Genomic DNA, 15,758 nt, shown 5'->3' with positions numbered 1-15,758 from the left:
TGTATGTAAATGCTGGGTCTGGTGGCTCAGTGGATGAGGGCATCTGCTGCAGGGACCTGTGTGCAACCTCATGGTCACAAGTTATCGTTTTGCTTTAGCCCCGCCCCCTCTGACTCCGCCCCCACCAGTGCGGCCCTCGGCCCCAAACTACACTGTAAATGTAGCCCCTGAGAGAAAGTTTGTGAGTACCCATGATCTAGAGAGAGTAGACGGTCAGTGGATGAACTAAGTGTAACTTTGAAGAGCATGTAACACTAACACTGCACCCGCACGTCCGTTCCAGTGTAGGAAAGGCAAGGAAAAGAACTTTTAATTTTGTCCAAATACTACCATAAATAGTAGCAGTAGTTTGTATTGCAAGCACTGCATAGATCCGGTTATTATGGTGGCCACTCCCTACCTCTCTTAATAAGTTTAGTAGTACTCAGTCATTCATGTGTGGATGTATCACTGGTCACTCAATAAAAAGCAAAGCACCTAAAGTCATCCCATATATAAGCAAAAACATCCCATGTGAAGTGATAGATAATCAGATTATTTATCTTCTTCAATTTTCCATTTCTAGTACTCATTTCCACTGTAGGGTGAAAGTTAAATTAATTAAGCAGTAGCCCTTGAGTTGTAACAGAGTATTCTCAGTGCCACCCGTACTAGAAAAGTAAGAGATTCACCACCTGCATGTACTGGACGGGTACAGTAACGCAACGGCAACGCAAGTCTAGGTCACTCCTCATGGCGTGCGTCTCTTTTTCTCGGGTGCAAGTTTACCGCGCTGGCATTATGCCGGCTTGCAGAAAATAACGTACCAATTTTCCAAAACAAGAGATAAGAAGAAGAATAAGACTGGTGTACTTTCATAGTCGACTCCAATGGAAGTCCACAGTGCTCGTAGACTTTGTTCCTTAAACTCCCACTAATGTTAGAGCAAGGATGAAGAAGTGTGAGGTTAGATAGATACTGGCCTCAATAGTTATGTAATGCGCTTGCAAGTTGCTAGTTGTACTGCAACACAAATTTCTGCTGAATGATTGAGTTAATCTAAAAGAGCATTGGTTACAGACTATGTCTTTCTTTCTTCATATAGGTTCTCCTTCCAAACGGACAAGGAGGAAGGAGCTGGCTAGAGCGGCCCGGCAACGGAGGATCGAGGCCACTGTTGCGGAATATCGGCGGCTGGTGGCCCTGGAGGACGTGGAAAGTGTGCAGTCGACAACTACAACAACGTCGTCTGCATCGGCCTCCGTGGCCCCACGGGCTGCCACCCAGCACAGTGGTCCACCCAGACTGAGCCGGGCTGCCAAAGGCAAACGCCACCACCGAGCAGCAAGGCCAACAGCTGCCTCTCACAGGCATTGCACCTGCAAGGCAGTGAAGGCACGCCTGCGCCGCACCACCCTGATGGTGTCCCGCCTTCAGCAGGAGCTCGCCTTGCTCCGCGAGGAGCATGATGCCCTGGCCCAAAAAGTGAACAGCATCCACCCATAGTGTCCCTTGCCCCTTTTTTAGAGACTTTTGGGGGGTGGGAATTGGGAGTTGGGTTTTTGGGGACTTTTGAAGGACAATCGTTGGGGTTAGGGAGGGTCTTGCGGGAGATTATTTTGTTAGGGATATAAATATACTTTTTCAAACTTTATCTGAGCATACCTGTTTTTTACTGCTTGCCTGGTGGGTGGGGGTTTAACGTTGACTGTTTTCCTGAAAGTTTAGTTCCATTTTCTTCCTTTAAGTGTAAATGCCCAAATGTTTTCAACACTAAGTGCCTCTCACAGACTCAGTGAAGTGAATCCAAGAGTCCTAGGACTTTAGTAGTACTACCTTCAGTCTCTCGTCTCTCGTACTAATACTCCATTATACCCCCAAACCACCAAACGCTTATCTTACCTGTAATTTGTGTTTGAAAGTAGGGCTAGACCCAGGGCTGGCTCCACGGGAAACACCGAATAACGTTGGCAATCTTGGTCGGATAAAATTTCCTCATAGCGGTGGTACTATTGTTGTGACACAGTGGCAGTTGCATGCCTATGAAAAAAAAGAAAATGAAATCTGGTTTGTCCTCCTGAGCAATTCAACGGTACAACTGAGAATATAGCATGTGACAGAAGTACAGTAGAGCAGTGCCACATTGTAGCCTAACAAATGGTAAAGTATAACTACTAATTTGGTTGAAGTTCTTTCACATTAGCAATGGTTCTTTGTCAAGCTGAGTAAGAATATATCATCGACAACTGTGGAAAGAAAGAATGCGACAGTACAGGGCCTGTGTGGAATTATTGATAACGATATTCAACATAAGGTCTCTGTAGCCAGATACCCGAGAGCCTTGCTGGTCACTATAAATCCATTCACAACAACACTCAATGGGGTTGGTCTGGAAGGTGTCCGGTTTACTCCCCGTGATCCAGTCGATGCAAATATGGTTCCACTTCCAAATGTCACCAACACCCAGAAGTGTAAACACAGGGTGTTCGAGGCATTAGGCGGGGGAGAAAAATAACAAACTAAAATAAAAAATGTGGGATGGGTAAAGGTAGGGTCAGCAGGGAAAGGATACCTGTAACAGAAGACAAGACAGGCATCAGTGAAGTGCTGTCCTAACATACAAGAAGAAGGTATAGTAGATAGAAAAGGAGAAATTGCTTTTTTTCTAGGTGTCCCCTCACTCACCAGGGTTGCCCCTTGGTGACATGCTTCATCATTGGGGCCATCCCAGTCCTCTACGGCCTGGGGCGTGCTGCGACTTGCGAATTACGTAGGAGCACTTACAAATGACTATGTGTGGTGCAGATGTGATAGTGGAGTGGACTAAGTGATGTGTTAAGGGATCAATGTAGAAGCAGAGAGAGAGCCAAGAAATGCAGTCACAGTCAGAGAAAAAGGCAAGGGATACTGTATCTATGTGGTTGTAGTGGTCCTGTTGGAAGTGGTAAGTAAGTTGCCCGCAGAAAAAAAATCCTCCTATTAGCGGCACTCCTCCATTGCAGCCGACGCTTCGTCCATCGATGTTGGTCACCAGAAGACACCCTGTCCACTGCCTGCCTGATGCTGAATTGTGGCTCGCTACTGTGAAGCCTGACTCCATCCTTTTTTCCCCATTGCAGAGACTGAAACCCGGCCTGTAATTATTCAACGAAAAACAGGAAGTGATATAATATTACAACACCACTGATAAATAAATATAAGGCATGTAGGCTGTGGAGTGCAAAAAGTCACAATTTGTTTTTCCTAGTAGACAGTACAATGTTTTTGAAAGTGCGTACTCTGAGTCACCTTTTGAAGGATGTATGGGCAAATTAATGTATCGGATCTTGCCCCTCAAGCTAGGTGTACTGTAAACTGTGTTTTAGAACAAAATTAGATCTTCCTAGCAGTGCTCCCACCCAGACCCTTACTAAAGCCAGTCGCAAAAATGTAGAAGACCCCCAATCAAATCTCAAAAAACGAGGCCTAGCAGAAAACTGGTGACAAAACTTACTTTGAAAGTAAAAGTAGGCCGAAGTACCCTAATTACCCATTACCCACCGTGGATTGCATTCAAACCACTTGCAAGCAACCAAGCAAAAGTAGCCATAGCCAGCATCGCTCCAAGACTCGAAATCCCCCCCACTCAAACACATGCAATAGAAATACTGCTAACCCTAACGAACCCTAAGTTAAGAATAGTGGCAAAGGCTTTCTTTAACTATGCCAAATCCCCCCTTTCCCACCATGGATTTTCTTCAAATGACTTGCAACCAAAATTACACATTCTCACGAGTGCTCTAAGACCCCAGAACTCAGTTTGAAAAATCTAGAACACCCCGAAACACATGCAATCCTGCTGCTAGGGCTAACCCTAACGAACCCTAAGTTACAAAAAGTGCCAAAACTAAAGGCTTTTCCACGCGGATTTTGTCCCAACCACTTCTACCCGGTATTAGACCTTCCCAGGAATGCCCCAAGACCCGGCAACCCACCCGCCAAGAAGCGTAACACCCCCAAACAGGCCAAAAGCAAAATCTCATACTTGCAATATTTCTGGGCCTTCGGTCCAAACGCGCTGCGTAGCTAGGCCATAAGTCGGGGTTGGCACGACGGATTTCCTGAAAAGCAAATGCAATCAAGATTAGAGTGTCCCAGCAGTGCTCCCAGATCACGAAACTCACCCGCAAACAGACGGAACCCCCCCTAAGAGCACCTCAAAGGCAAGCAAGTCATCAAAAACACAAAAAAAATTCCGCCTGGGATTTGGTCCAAAACATTTTTATCCGGTATTAGAGCTTCCCAGCAATGGCCCCAGAGCCGTCAACCCAGGAGAAAACGAGTAGAAGACCCCCAAACAGCCAAAGAGCAAAAGTACAAAAATGGGGACTTAGTCACTTTTTCACAAATTTCCCAAATCACTCCGCGCGCGCTCTGCAGCTAGGCCCTAAGTCCCCTCAGCCACCATGGATTTGCTTCAAACCTCTTGCAAAGTAAAGTATATATAGCCAGCAGTGCTCCCACACCACGAAACTCACCCGCAAACACCAGGAAGCCCTGCAAACAGGCCCCCGAAAACGCTACATAGAGCAAAATGTCTGAAATAGCCCAAAAAAAAATCGGCCTGGATTTTGTCCCAACCCCTTCTACCCGGTATTAGACCTTCCCAGGAATGCCCCAAGACCCGGCAACCCACCCGCCAAGAAGCATAACACCCCCAAACAGGCCAAAAGCAAAATCTCATACTTGCAATATTTCTGGGCCTTCGGTCCAAACGCGCTGCGTAGCTAGGCCATAAGTCGGGGTTGGCACGACGGATTTCCTGAAAAGCAAATGCAATCAAGATTAGAGTGTCCCAGCAGTGCTCCCAGACCACGAAACTCACCCACAAACACCAGGAAGCCCCCCAAACAGGCCCCCGAAAACGCTACATAGAGCAAAATGTCTGAAATAGCCCAAAAAAAAATCGGCCTGGATTTTGTCCCAACCACTTCTACCCGGTATTAGACCTTCCCAGGAATGCCCCAAGACCCGGCAACCCACCCGCCAAGAAGCATAACACCCCCAAACAGGCCAAAAGCAAAATCTCATACTTGCAATATTTCTGGGCCTTCGGTCCAAACGCGCTGCGTAGCTAGGCCATAAGTCGGGGTTGGCACGACGGATTTCCTGAAAAGCAAATGCAATCAAGATTAGAGTGTCCCAGCAGTGCTCCCAGACCACGAAACTCACCCACAAACACCAGGAAGCCCCCCAAACAGGCCCCCGAAAACGCTACATAGAGCAAAATGTCTGAAATAGCCCAAAAACAAATCGGCCTGGATTTTGTCCCAACCACTTCTACCCGGTATTAGACCTTCCCAGGAATGCCCCAAGACCCGGCAACCCACCCGCCAAGAAGCATAACACCCCCAAACAGGCCAAAAGCAAAATCTCATACTTGCAATATTTCTGGGCCTTCGGTCCAAACGCGCTGCGTAGCTAGGCCATAAGTCGGGGTTGGCACGACGGATTTCCTGAAAAGCAAATGCAATCAAGATTAGAGTGTCCCAGCAGTGCTCCCAGACCACGAAACTCACCCACAAACACCAGGAAGCCCCCCAAACAGGCCCCCGAAAACGCTACATAGAGCAAAATGTCTGAAATAGCCCAAAAAAAAATCGGCCTGGATTTTGTCCCAACCACTTCTACCCGGTATTAGACCTTCCCAGGAATGCCCCAAGACCCGGCAACCCACCCGCCAAGAAGCATAACACCCCCAAACAGGCCAAAAGCAAAATCTCATACTTGCAATATTTCTGGGCCTTCGGTCCAAACGCGCTGCGTAGCTAGGCCATAAGTCGGGGTTTGCACGACGGATTTCCTGAAAAGCAAATGCAATCAAGATTAGAGTGTCCCAGCAATGCTCTCAGACCACGAAACTCACCCACAAACAGACGGAACCCCCCCTAAGAGCACCTCAAAGGCAAGCAAGTCATCAAAAACACAAAAAAATTTCCGCCTCGGATTTGGCACAAACCACTTTTAGTGCTTCCCAGCAATGGCCCCAGACCCGTCAACTCACCTGCAAAGAGGTAGAACAACACCCCCACAAGTGCTGAGTCTTTCTTCATTGGGCGTAAACCAGCCCTCTGCTTTGATGGAAATAGGAGTCTGGAGGAGGAGGATAGAGGAGCATGTTCTTCTGAACTTGTGAACCTGAGGAATGCAGACTGCGGCACCTTCAAATAAATTAGCAAACAAGTGAAGACAGTTCTGCTGATGGGCTTGTCTTTGTGATTATCTGATTAAAGTTTGAATTATATTAACTGTGCACAACAAAGAAAGACAGACACACAGGAATAAAAGTGAATAAGGATGAAAAAGAAAGTTATTGATTCGTTGTCTCATTTTCAGGGCTCGAAGTCGGTATCACGGTCCAGGAATAAGAATAAGGCTTCGTCATCATACTCTGCGAATTCAGCCCGGGTGAGGTCAGTGCCACCTGACAGAGTAGAAATTCCCTCATCTATGGTGCTGGCCACCTCCTCTTCATCCGGCACGCTCTCTCGTACTCTTATATCTGGTGGTATGAGGTGCTGATTCATCTTGATCATTGTTAACCTCTCCACATTTTTGGGCGAGAGGCGGCTCCGTTTGGGAGTTACAATCCCACCAGCCGCACTGAAAACCCGTTCAGAAGACACACTTGCGAGTGGGCAAGACAAGTAGTTTATAGCCAGGTTGGTGAGCTGTGGCCACAATTCTTTTTTCCCATGCCAATACGCCAATGGGTCAGAATTAACATAGACCTCTGTGGAGTCATTCAGATAGTCCTTCACCATCGACTCAAGGTCCTCCTCCAAGGTTCCTCCACTTTGCGTAGCTCTTGCTGTGCCTCTGACCTTTTGAGAACCAAACCCACGCAGAGCTAGCCAATCCTCTTCAGCCTCCAATGTTTCTGTTGTCTTTCGTGCAGATGATCCGGTTGCCGGTGTCTTTAACGGCTGAGAGGTCACTTGTGCCACAGCCACAGGTGCAGAAGTGGATTGTTTTGACTGGGGATGGCCTGCTGATGTACTGCCATTTCCTTCAATTTCCAGCCGTTCTGTTTCAAACTTCTTGGCTGACAAGGCTAGCCAACGTTTGTACTTTGTAACATCTTCATCACCAAAAGGAAAGAATGCTCTGCCTGCCAGCGCCTTTTTGTAGCGTGGATCCAGAATAGTAGCACAAATGTAATGCTGTTCTGAGTGGATCTTTTGAAGACGTTCATCACCTTGTAGGAGCTCTAATAATTGCTCAGCCAGAAGCAAAGAGTCTTTCTTTTTGTCATCTTTTCGAAACACAGAACACACCTCCTTCAGTTGGTCCTCCAGCATGTACAACAATGGGATAGCTTTTCCCAAATTAGAGTCCTCCTTGCTGACTGCACGCGTGAAGACCTCAAAAGGACGAAGCATGCGTGTTAGGCTTTCAACTATGTTCCATTGCGGCCCACCCATCCTCAGCTCCTCTATACCCTCTTTCAAGAAATATTGATCGAGTTGCGTATACTGCTCATACAGACGCTCAAGCATGTAGAAGGTTGAGTTCCAACGTGTTACCACCTCCTGGATGAGTGCTTTCACTGGCATTTGACATTGATATAGCATGCTCCTCAGCTGCTTCCGGGCCTTAAAAGAATGCCTGAAATGCTTGCAAATTTTTCGGCAGTTCTCCAATACACTGTACGCTGCACTGCTTTTATTACCCAAGAATTTTTGGACAACCAGGTTTATACAGTGCGCCAAACACGGCACTCTGAAATAGTAACCGTCCCTCATGGCCTTAACTATATTGGAGCCATTGTCCGTGGAAACATAACCAACCTTGCGTTTTAGTGGGGACAGACAGTTAAGGACCTTTGTGTTAAAGACATCCAAAATGTTTTCTGCTGTGTGACGTTTCTCCAAACCAAACATGGCTAGTGTTGCATGTTTCCGAGCACCTTTAAAAACAATGTTAGTGTCAACACCTGAGTTTAGCTTTGCTTTAGCCCCTGAAAAAGAGACCCAGTGTGCAGTGATGCACATGTAATCAGCGCCTGCGCCACTGGTCCACATGTCTGTTGTCAGATGTATAGTGTGAACAGCACTCTTCTGCAAAGCTGCCCCAATCACCTTCAGAACATCTTCATGTAGTGCTGGAACCGCAACTCGGGCAAAATAGAACCGGCTAGGAACCTTCCATTTAGGGCAGAGCGCTGTCACTAATTCTAGAAAACCAACCCCTTCTACAAAAGAAAAAGGGAGAAGGTCCAGAGCTAGCATTTTAGCCAGCTTAGTGTTATACAGACGGGTCATTGGGTGGTTGCGTTCATATTGCGCTTCTGTAAACAACATCTTTTTAATGTTGCCCTGGACCAATGATTTACGGGATGATGATGATCTCTTCGACCCAGTTACGCTCGCTGATGAACTTTTCCGCATTGATGTCTCACTCTCTCCCACACTCTTAGTGTGGCTCCCATGGGGTGTGCTGCTGACATGGGAACTGGGTGTAAGTGAAGTGTTTGAATCGTCTTCTTCTACCTCCTCGTCATCAGCAGATGACAAATCAACGTTTTCATTACGTGCAATTCCGGCTTTCTTGATCGCCTCTAGGTGCGGAAACCATTGGACAGGGTGCCTTCTCTCAAGATGACCTCTCTGGCCTCCGGTACCATAGTTAGAACCAAGCTTACCACGACTAAATCGAAGCTTACAAAGGCTACAAATGGCTATGTTTTCCTTTTTTGGGCAAACACTAAAGAAGTCCCAAACTGGAGACTTGAAATGTCTTCGGGGGCCGGAGAAGGCGGCGATACTGGTGGTGGTGGTCCTGCTGCTAATGACAGATGAAGTGGAGGATGTGGATTGCCGAACTTCAGTACGTTTTGCACTTTCACCACCACGAATTGAGGTCGAGGACGAGGTGGGTACCTTCTTGCGAAGAAATATGGAAGCGGTAGGTTTTGGTGTACTACTTAACTCCAAATCTAATGATTCCATTTCCATTGCCTCCTCGCCGACATCATCATCACGCTCAGCAGCTTCTCGGGATAGGGTCAAAATGTCTCTTTGCTGCATGCCCGGTGGGGCTGCAGTGACCTTTGTGATGACTGGCTCGTCGTCATCGTGAGAGGCTTCATCACCAGCAGTATCTGTCACTTCTTGTTGAGCCTCATCACACTCCATAGGTTTGAGTTTTTGGACGACCTTCCTTTTACGCTTAGGTGCCGGTGTCAGATCATGGTGTGCCTCTGCCTCACTGTCAGACCGCAGTTGTGGTTCCCAAGACAGATCACTTGCACCAGAACGAGGTGGGCTTGAAGAAGATGTAGACACCCCCCTTGATCTTTTCCTTGCTAGGGATGTGGAAGACAATGAATGATCATCAGGAGGAGTGGCTTCCAATGATACCTCAGCTTCAATGTCGATTTCCAAATGTGCCCCTACTTCGGGAGGAACAACTATTGTGGGCACTTGTGAACCTCCATGCACCTTTGCTTGCGCATCTCCTTTTGCTGCCTCTCCTTCCACATGTACTTGGGCGTGTACTTGCACATGGTGTTGTTGCGGCTGTGGTTGTTCAACACTTGTCAGATGAGTTACAACAACCTGTGTTGATTCAGGGACATTGCTGCTACTTTCTTGCGATGAGCCAACATCACTGGTCGATGGTGATTGGAGAAGTACACTGACTGCCTCTGAAGCACTCAAGGGCTTTGACTTAAGTTGGCGTGGTGGTGGAGGCACTGAACCCAATGGAGCAGGGGTGCTGCTCTCAGCTTGGTCCCCAGCAGATCCTGCTGCTGCAGGCGTACTTTTTTTTTTGCTCCCAAAAAAAGTGGCGGGTGGCACACCAGCCTCCTTGGTAACTTGCTTCTTCTGCTCCTTACTAGCAACTTTCTTGCTAGAGGAGCTACGGAGAACTTTCTTTGGGGCCATCTTCTTCAGAGCAGGTCAGACAGCAGGCCGCAGTTGCACGAATTGTAGAGTTGTCTGAGGCCAGACGTGACGTCGCGTGACGTTATGCTGCACACACACACCGCTGCAGGACTTCTTCCTGGCACTGGTGGTTCTCTTGAGTCTTGTGCACCTAAAAAAAATGGAAGACAGAGGAACATCAGTTCAGTTATAGAGCACAAAAAAATCGAAAAACACTGCAAAATCAGCACAATCCCAATCCATCCATGCCCTCCATAATGTTTAAATTCAAGACAACCCACAGAAAGACTAGGCCCATGCAAGACTCACTACCCCTGGGCATAAATAAAGGTTGAAAAGTAGGCAAAATGGTTGGAGGCCTAACAACAAAGCCTGCATTTAAAATGGCCACTTGCCTGCCAGCACATGGCCAGTGCCTGTAGCTGCACTCAAAATGGCCACCGGCCACATGGCATGTCCCTCCCCATGAACAACCCCAAAAATCGAAAAACACTGCAAAATCAGCACAATCCCATTCCATCCATGGCCTCCATGATGTTTAGATTCAAGACAGCCCACAGAAAGACTAGGCCCATGCTAGACTCAAATACCCCTGGTGAAAAGGCCACAAGTACAGGCCCAAAAATCGAAAAACACTGCAAAATCAGCACAATGCCATTCCATCCATGGCCTCCATGATGTTTAAATTCAAGACAGCCCACAGAAAGACTAGGCCCATGCTAGACTCAAATACCCCTGGTGAAAAGGCCACAAGTACAGGCCCAAAAATCGAAAAACACTGCAAAATCAGCACAATCCCATTCCATCCATGGCCTCTCCATGATGTTTAAATTCAAGACAGCCCACAGAAAGACTAGGCCCATGCTAGACTCAAATACCCCTGGTGAAAAGGCCACAAGTACAGGCCCAAAAATCGAAAAACACTGCAAAATCATCACAATCCCATTCAATCCATGGCTTCCATGATGTTTAAATTCAAGACAACCCACAGAAATACTAGGCCCATGCAAGACTCACTACCCCTGGCATAAATAAAGGTTGAAAAGTAGGCAAAATGGTTGGAGGCCTAACAACAAAGCCTGCATTCAAAATGGCCACTTGCCTGCCAGCACATGGCCAGTGCCTGTAGCTGCACTCAAAATGGCCACCAGCCACATGGCATGTCCCTCCCCATGAACACCCCCAAAAATCGAAAAACACTGCAAAATCAGCACAATCCCATTCCATCCATGGCCTCCATGATGTTTAAATTCAAGACAGCCCACAGAAAGACTAGGCCCATGCTAGACTCAAATACCCCTGGTGAAAAGGCCACAAGTACAGGCCCAAAAATCGAAAAACACTGCAAAATCAGCACAATCCCATTCCATCCATGGCCTCTCCATGATGTTTAAATTCAAGACAGCCCACAGAAAGACTAGGCCCATGCTAGACTCAAATACCCCTGGTGAAAAGGCCACAAGTACAGGCCCAAAAATCGAAAAACACTGCAAAATCAGCACAATCCCATTCCATCCATGGCCTCCATGATGTTTAAATTCAAGACAGCCCACAGAAAGACTAGGCCCATGCTAGACTCAAATACCCCTGGTGAAAAGGCCACAAGTACAGGCCCAAAAATCGAAAAACACTGCAAAATCAGCACAATCCCATTCCATCCATGGCCTCTCCATGATGTTTAAATTCAAGACAGCCCACAGAAAGACTAGGCCCATGCTAGACTCAAATACCCCTGGTGAAAAGGCCACAAGTACAGGCCCAAAAATCGAAAAACACTGCAAAATCATCACAATCCCATTCAATCCATGGCCTCCATGATGTTTAAATTCAAGACAACCCACAGAAATACTAGGCCCATGCAAGACTCACTACCCCTGGCATAAATAAAGGTTGAAAAGTAGGCAAAATGGTTGGAGGCCTAACAACAAAGCCTGCATTCAAAATGGCCACTTGCCTGCCAGCACATGGCCAGTGCCTGTAGCTGCACTCAAAATGGCCACCAGCCACATGGCATGTCCCTCCCCATGAACACCCCCAAAAATCGAAAAACACTGCAAAATCAGCACAATCCCATTCCATCCATGGCCTCCATGATGTTTAAATTCAAGACAGCCCACAGAAAGACTAGGCCCATGCTAGACTCAAATACCCCTGGTGAAAAGGCCACAAGTACAGGCCCAAAAATCGAAAAACACTGCAAAATCAGCACAATCCCATTCCATCCATGGCCTCTCCATGATGTTTAAATTCAAGACAGCCCACAGAAAGACTAGGCCCATGCTAGACTCAAATACCCCTGGTGAAAAGGCCACAAGTACAGGCCCAAAAATCGAAAAACACTGCAAAATCATCACAATCCCATTCCATCCATGGCCTCCATGATGTTTAAATTCAAGACAACCCACACAAATACTAGGCCCATGCAAGACTCACTACCCCTGGCATAAATAAAGGTTGAAAAGTAGGCAAAATGGTTGGAGGCCTAACAACAAAGCCTGCATTCAAAATGGCCACTTGCCTGCCAGCACATGGCCAGTGCCTGTAGCTGCACTCAAAATGGCCACCAGCCACATGGCATGTCCCTCCCCATGAACACCCCCAAAAATCGAAAAACACTGCAAAATCAGCACAATCCCATTCCATCCATGGCCTCCATGATGTTTAAATTCAAGACAGCCCACAGAAAGACTAGGCCCATGCTAGACTCAAATACCCCTGGTGAAAAGGCCACAAGTACAGGCCCAAAAATCGAAAAACACTGCAAAATCAGCACAATCCCATTCCATCCATGGCCTCTCCATGATGTTTAAATTCAAGACAGCCCACAGAAAGACTAGGCCCATGCTAGACTCAAATACCCCTGGTGAAAAGGCCACAAGTACAGGCCCAAAAATCGAAAAACACTGCAAAATCAGCACAATCCCATTCCATCCATGGCCTCCATGATGTTTAAATTCAAGACAGCCCACAGAAAGACTAGGCCCATGCTAGACTCAAATACCCCTGGTGAAAAGGCCACAAGTACAGGCCCAAAAATCGAAAAACACTGCAAAATCAGCACAATCCCATTCCATCCATGGCCTCTCCATGATGTTTAAATTCAAGACAGCCCACAGAAAGACTAGGCCCATGCTAGACTCAAATACCCCTGGTGAAAAGGCCACAAGTACAGGCCCAAAAATCGAAAAACACTGCAAAATCATCACAATCCCATTCAATCCATGGCCTCCATGATGTTTAAATTCAAGACAACCCACAGAAATACTAGGCCCATGCAAGACTCACTACCCCTGGCATAAATAAAGGTTGAAAAGTAGGCAAAATGGTTGGAGGCCTAACAACAAAGCCTGCATTCAAAATGGCCACTTGCCTGCCAGCACATGGCCAGTGCCTGTAGCTGCACTCAAAATGGCCACCAGCCACATGGCATGTCCCTCCCCATGAACACCCCCAAAAATCGAAAAACACTGCAAAATCAGCACAATCCCATTCCATCCATGGCCTCCATGATGTTTAAATTCAAGACAGCCCACAGAAAGACTAGGCCCATGCTAGACTCAAATACCCCTGGTCAAGGCCCCAACAACAGGTCAAAAATCGAAAAACACAAAATTTTACAAAAAAAAAAAATCGAAAAACACAGAAAAATCAGCACAATCCCAATTCATCTATGGCCTCCATGATGTTTAAGTTCAAGACAACCCACAGAAAGAATCAGTCCACCCACCACTGAGTACCCCTGGGAAAAGGCCCCAAAACAGCCCAAAAATCGAAAATCCCAAAATTTTAGTTGCAGCAACTGTAATGCCCCAAACAAACTTACTTGTAAAATTTCTAATCCAACAGTGATCCAAAGAAAGTCAAAAAGGCCTCAAATCCAAAGATCCAGCAGCATCCACAAAAGGTAATCCTTCCAGGTCCACATCCGAATGAAAAGTGACCAGGAGATGGACAAAGCACTGGGAGGAGCCTGCTGAACAGGAACAGGAAGTTGAAGACTATGGGGCACTTCCTTCCTCCCACCCCCCTGCCCCCCTCCCCAAAATGGACTCCTCGCTAAAAAAGTGCAGGCAAATGTCAAACTAAGGAGTTATTCACATAAAAATCATCATTTCTAGAAGGTTTATGCTGCTTGCTGGTGGATTTCTTGTGCAGAATTGCAAATTTATATTTTCGCGCGCCGCATCTCAAATCTCGCAATTGCGAAGTACCGCGAGACGTGATCTCGTCGTACTCGCGTTGACAAACTATCGCTGGCAAGCCGCGATGACGTAATCGCGCTCGCCAATTCCCGCGGGATCACACAGCAAGATCCAAAATGGCGCAGCACTCGCAAACTATCGAAAAAAACAACTCGGCAAACGATGATAAACGCCGCGCGCCGCAAAAATTGTATCACCAACGCCGCGCGCCGCCAAAAAAATCCGCTGCGTGCGAATTTGCGGATTTTGCGGGAAATCCGCAAATCTCGCGGATTGCGGATTTCCCGAAAATCCGCAAAATCCGCGAGCGGAACGGATTTTCCGCCCACGCTTAGCTTCTACTTGGCCCTCGATTCTCACAATTCTTTAAGAGCTCCCTCCTGGGCGACCACCCACAGAAAATCAGCATGCCTACCAAAATCAACCTGAATCACTAGTCTGCTTCTTCTGTGTGTTCAGTGACATGCCTTCACAGATTCACAAGGAGGGGGTTATCTGCCTTCACCTGCACTACAATGAAAACCATATACAAGTAAAGCCCCTGAAAGTCACTAAAGTTTCTAAACTAAGGTAAAATGGTAATCTCAACACAGGAAGAGGCAACCTGAGACTAGCCGAATGTCAATGGAGATCTAACCCATCCCTTGAGCACCTCAAGCACCTGAGATCATTGAGTAACAGATACTACAAAAACAGCAGAACCTCAATAGCAAATTTCTTCAGAAATTAACTAGATCAAGCAAGTATCCGACCCAAAAACTGTTTGATCTCATAAAAGCACAATCGAACTGCGCACCAATCAGTCACTGCCTGGATCCCGTTCACTACCAAATGATGAGGAATTTGCCTCCATCTTTCTGCAGAAGGCAGAAACCATGAAAAGTGACCTGCAGACTGCTTTGGACAGAGTACTCCTCCTCCCTAACACAGCCCCTCTTCCCCCAGGCCTACCATTCTAGGGCGTTTTTCTCTGCATTTCACCAGACCAGGGCCTATACATTAATAGCTACTAGTGGGCCGGCAGCACTGATTGTGCCACCTATCTTTCAGAGCCTGTGTGTGCAGTTTACACTGCCATGTCAACTTGGCATTTAAAACCCTTTGGACTCCCCTTTTATTACATATAGGTCAGCCCTAAGGTACACCCTAGATAGCCCATAAATCAGAGTACTGTGTATAATCAAAAGGTAGGGCACATACTTTTGAATGTCTCGATAGTGAAAACCCTCTAAATTCGTTTTTCAATACTGTGAGGCATACCCCTCTCATAGGTAAACATTGGGAATTCGTTATTACACTTATAAGCTGTAATTTCTGATTGAGAATGAGTAGCTCAGTCATGTTTAATATCATTGGATTGGTCATGATAAATCGTCTTTACTGGTAAAGAAGAATTTATCGCTACCCTTTTAAAAGAGGCACTTTTAGAAAGATGTTGGGTAATATTGCTAACAAGGTATCTTATGAAAGTACATTTAAATAAACTAGACAAGTACTTTTGATATATCTTACTTACATCCACAATAAATGAAAAGCACAATAGTCAATTTATATTCAAGGATAAAGAATACATTTTAAAAAGGGTGTATTTACTTGGATCAATTATATTGTATTTTAAACAAGATTATGGGAGATGGGGAGGGATTCC

At 46.5% G+C, this 15,758-nt stretch overlaps 1 protein-coding gene across 1 annotated transcript in view; it reads left to right on the top strand.

The window, feature by feature from the left end:
- The window catches only part of LOC147693026 (uncharacterized), a 78,762-nt gene extending 77,129 nt beyond the window's left edge, over positions 1–1,633 (top strand). Inside the window, exon 5 of the mRNA XM_086939572.1 lies at positions 1,085–1,633. Coding sequence (XP_086795698.1) covers positions 1,085–1,485 — 401 coding nt within the window. The 3' untranslated portion in view covers positions 1,486–1,633. The remainder of the gene's footprint in view (positions 1–1,084) is intronic.
- The last annotated feature ends 14,125 nt before the right edge of the window (positions 1,634–15,758 follow it).

The sequence above is a fragment of the Lissotriton vulgaris genome, chromosome 9 (assembly GCF_964263255.1).
Source record: "Lissotriton vulgaris chromosome 9, aLisVul1.2, whole genome shotgun sequence".
NCBI lineage: Eukaryota > Metazoa > Chordata > Amphibia > Caudata > Salamandridae > Lissotriton > Lissotriton vulgaris.
Note: the sequence above shows the minus strand (reverse complement) of the source record. Positions and strands in the feature narration are given on the sequence as shown.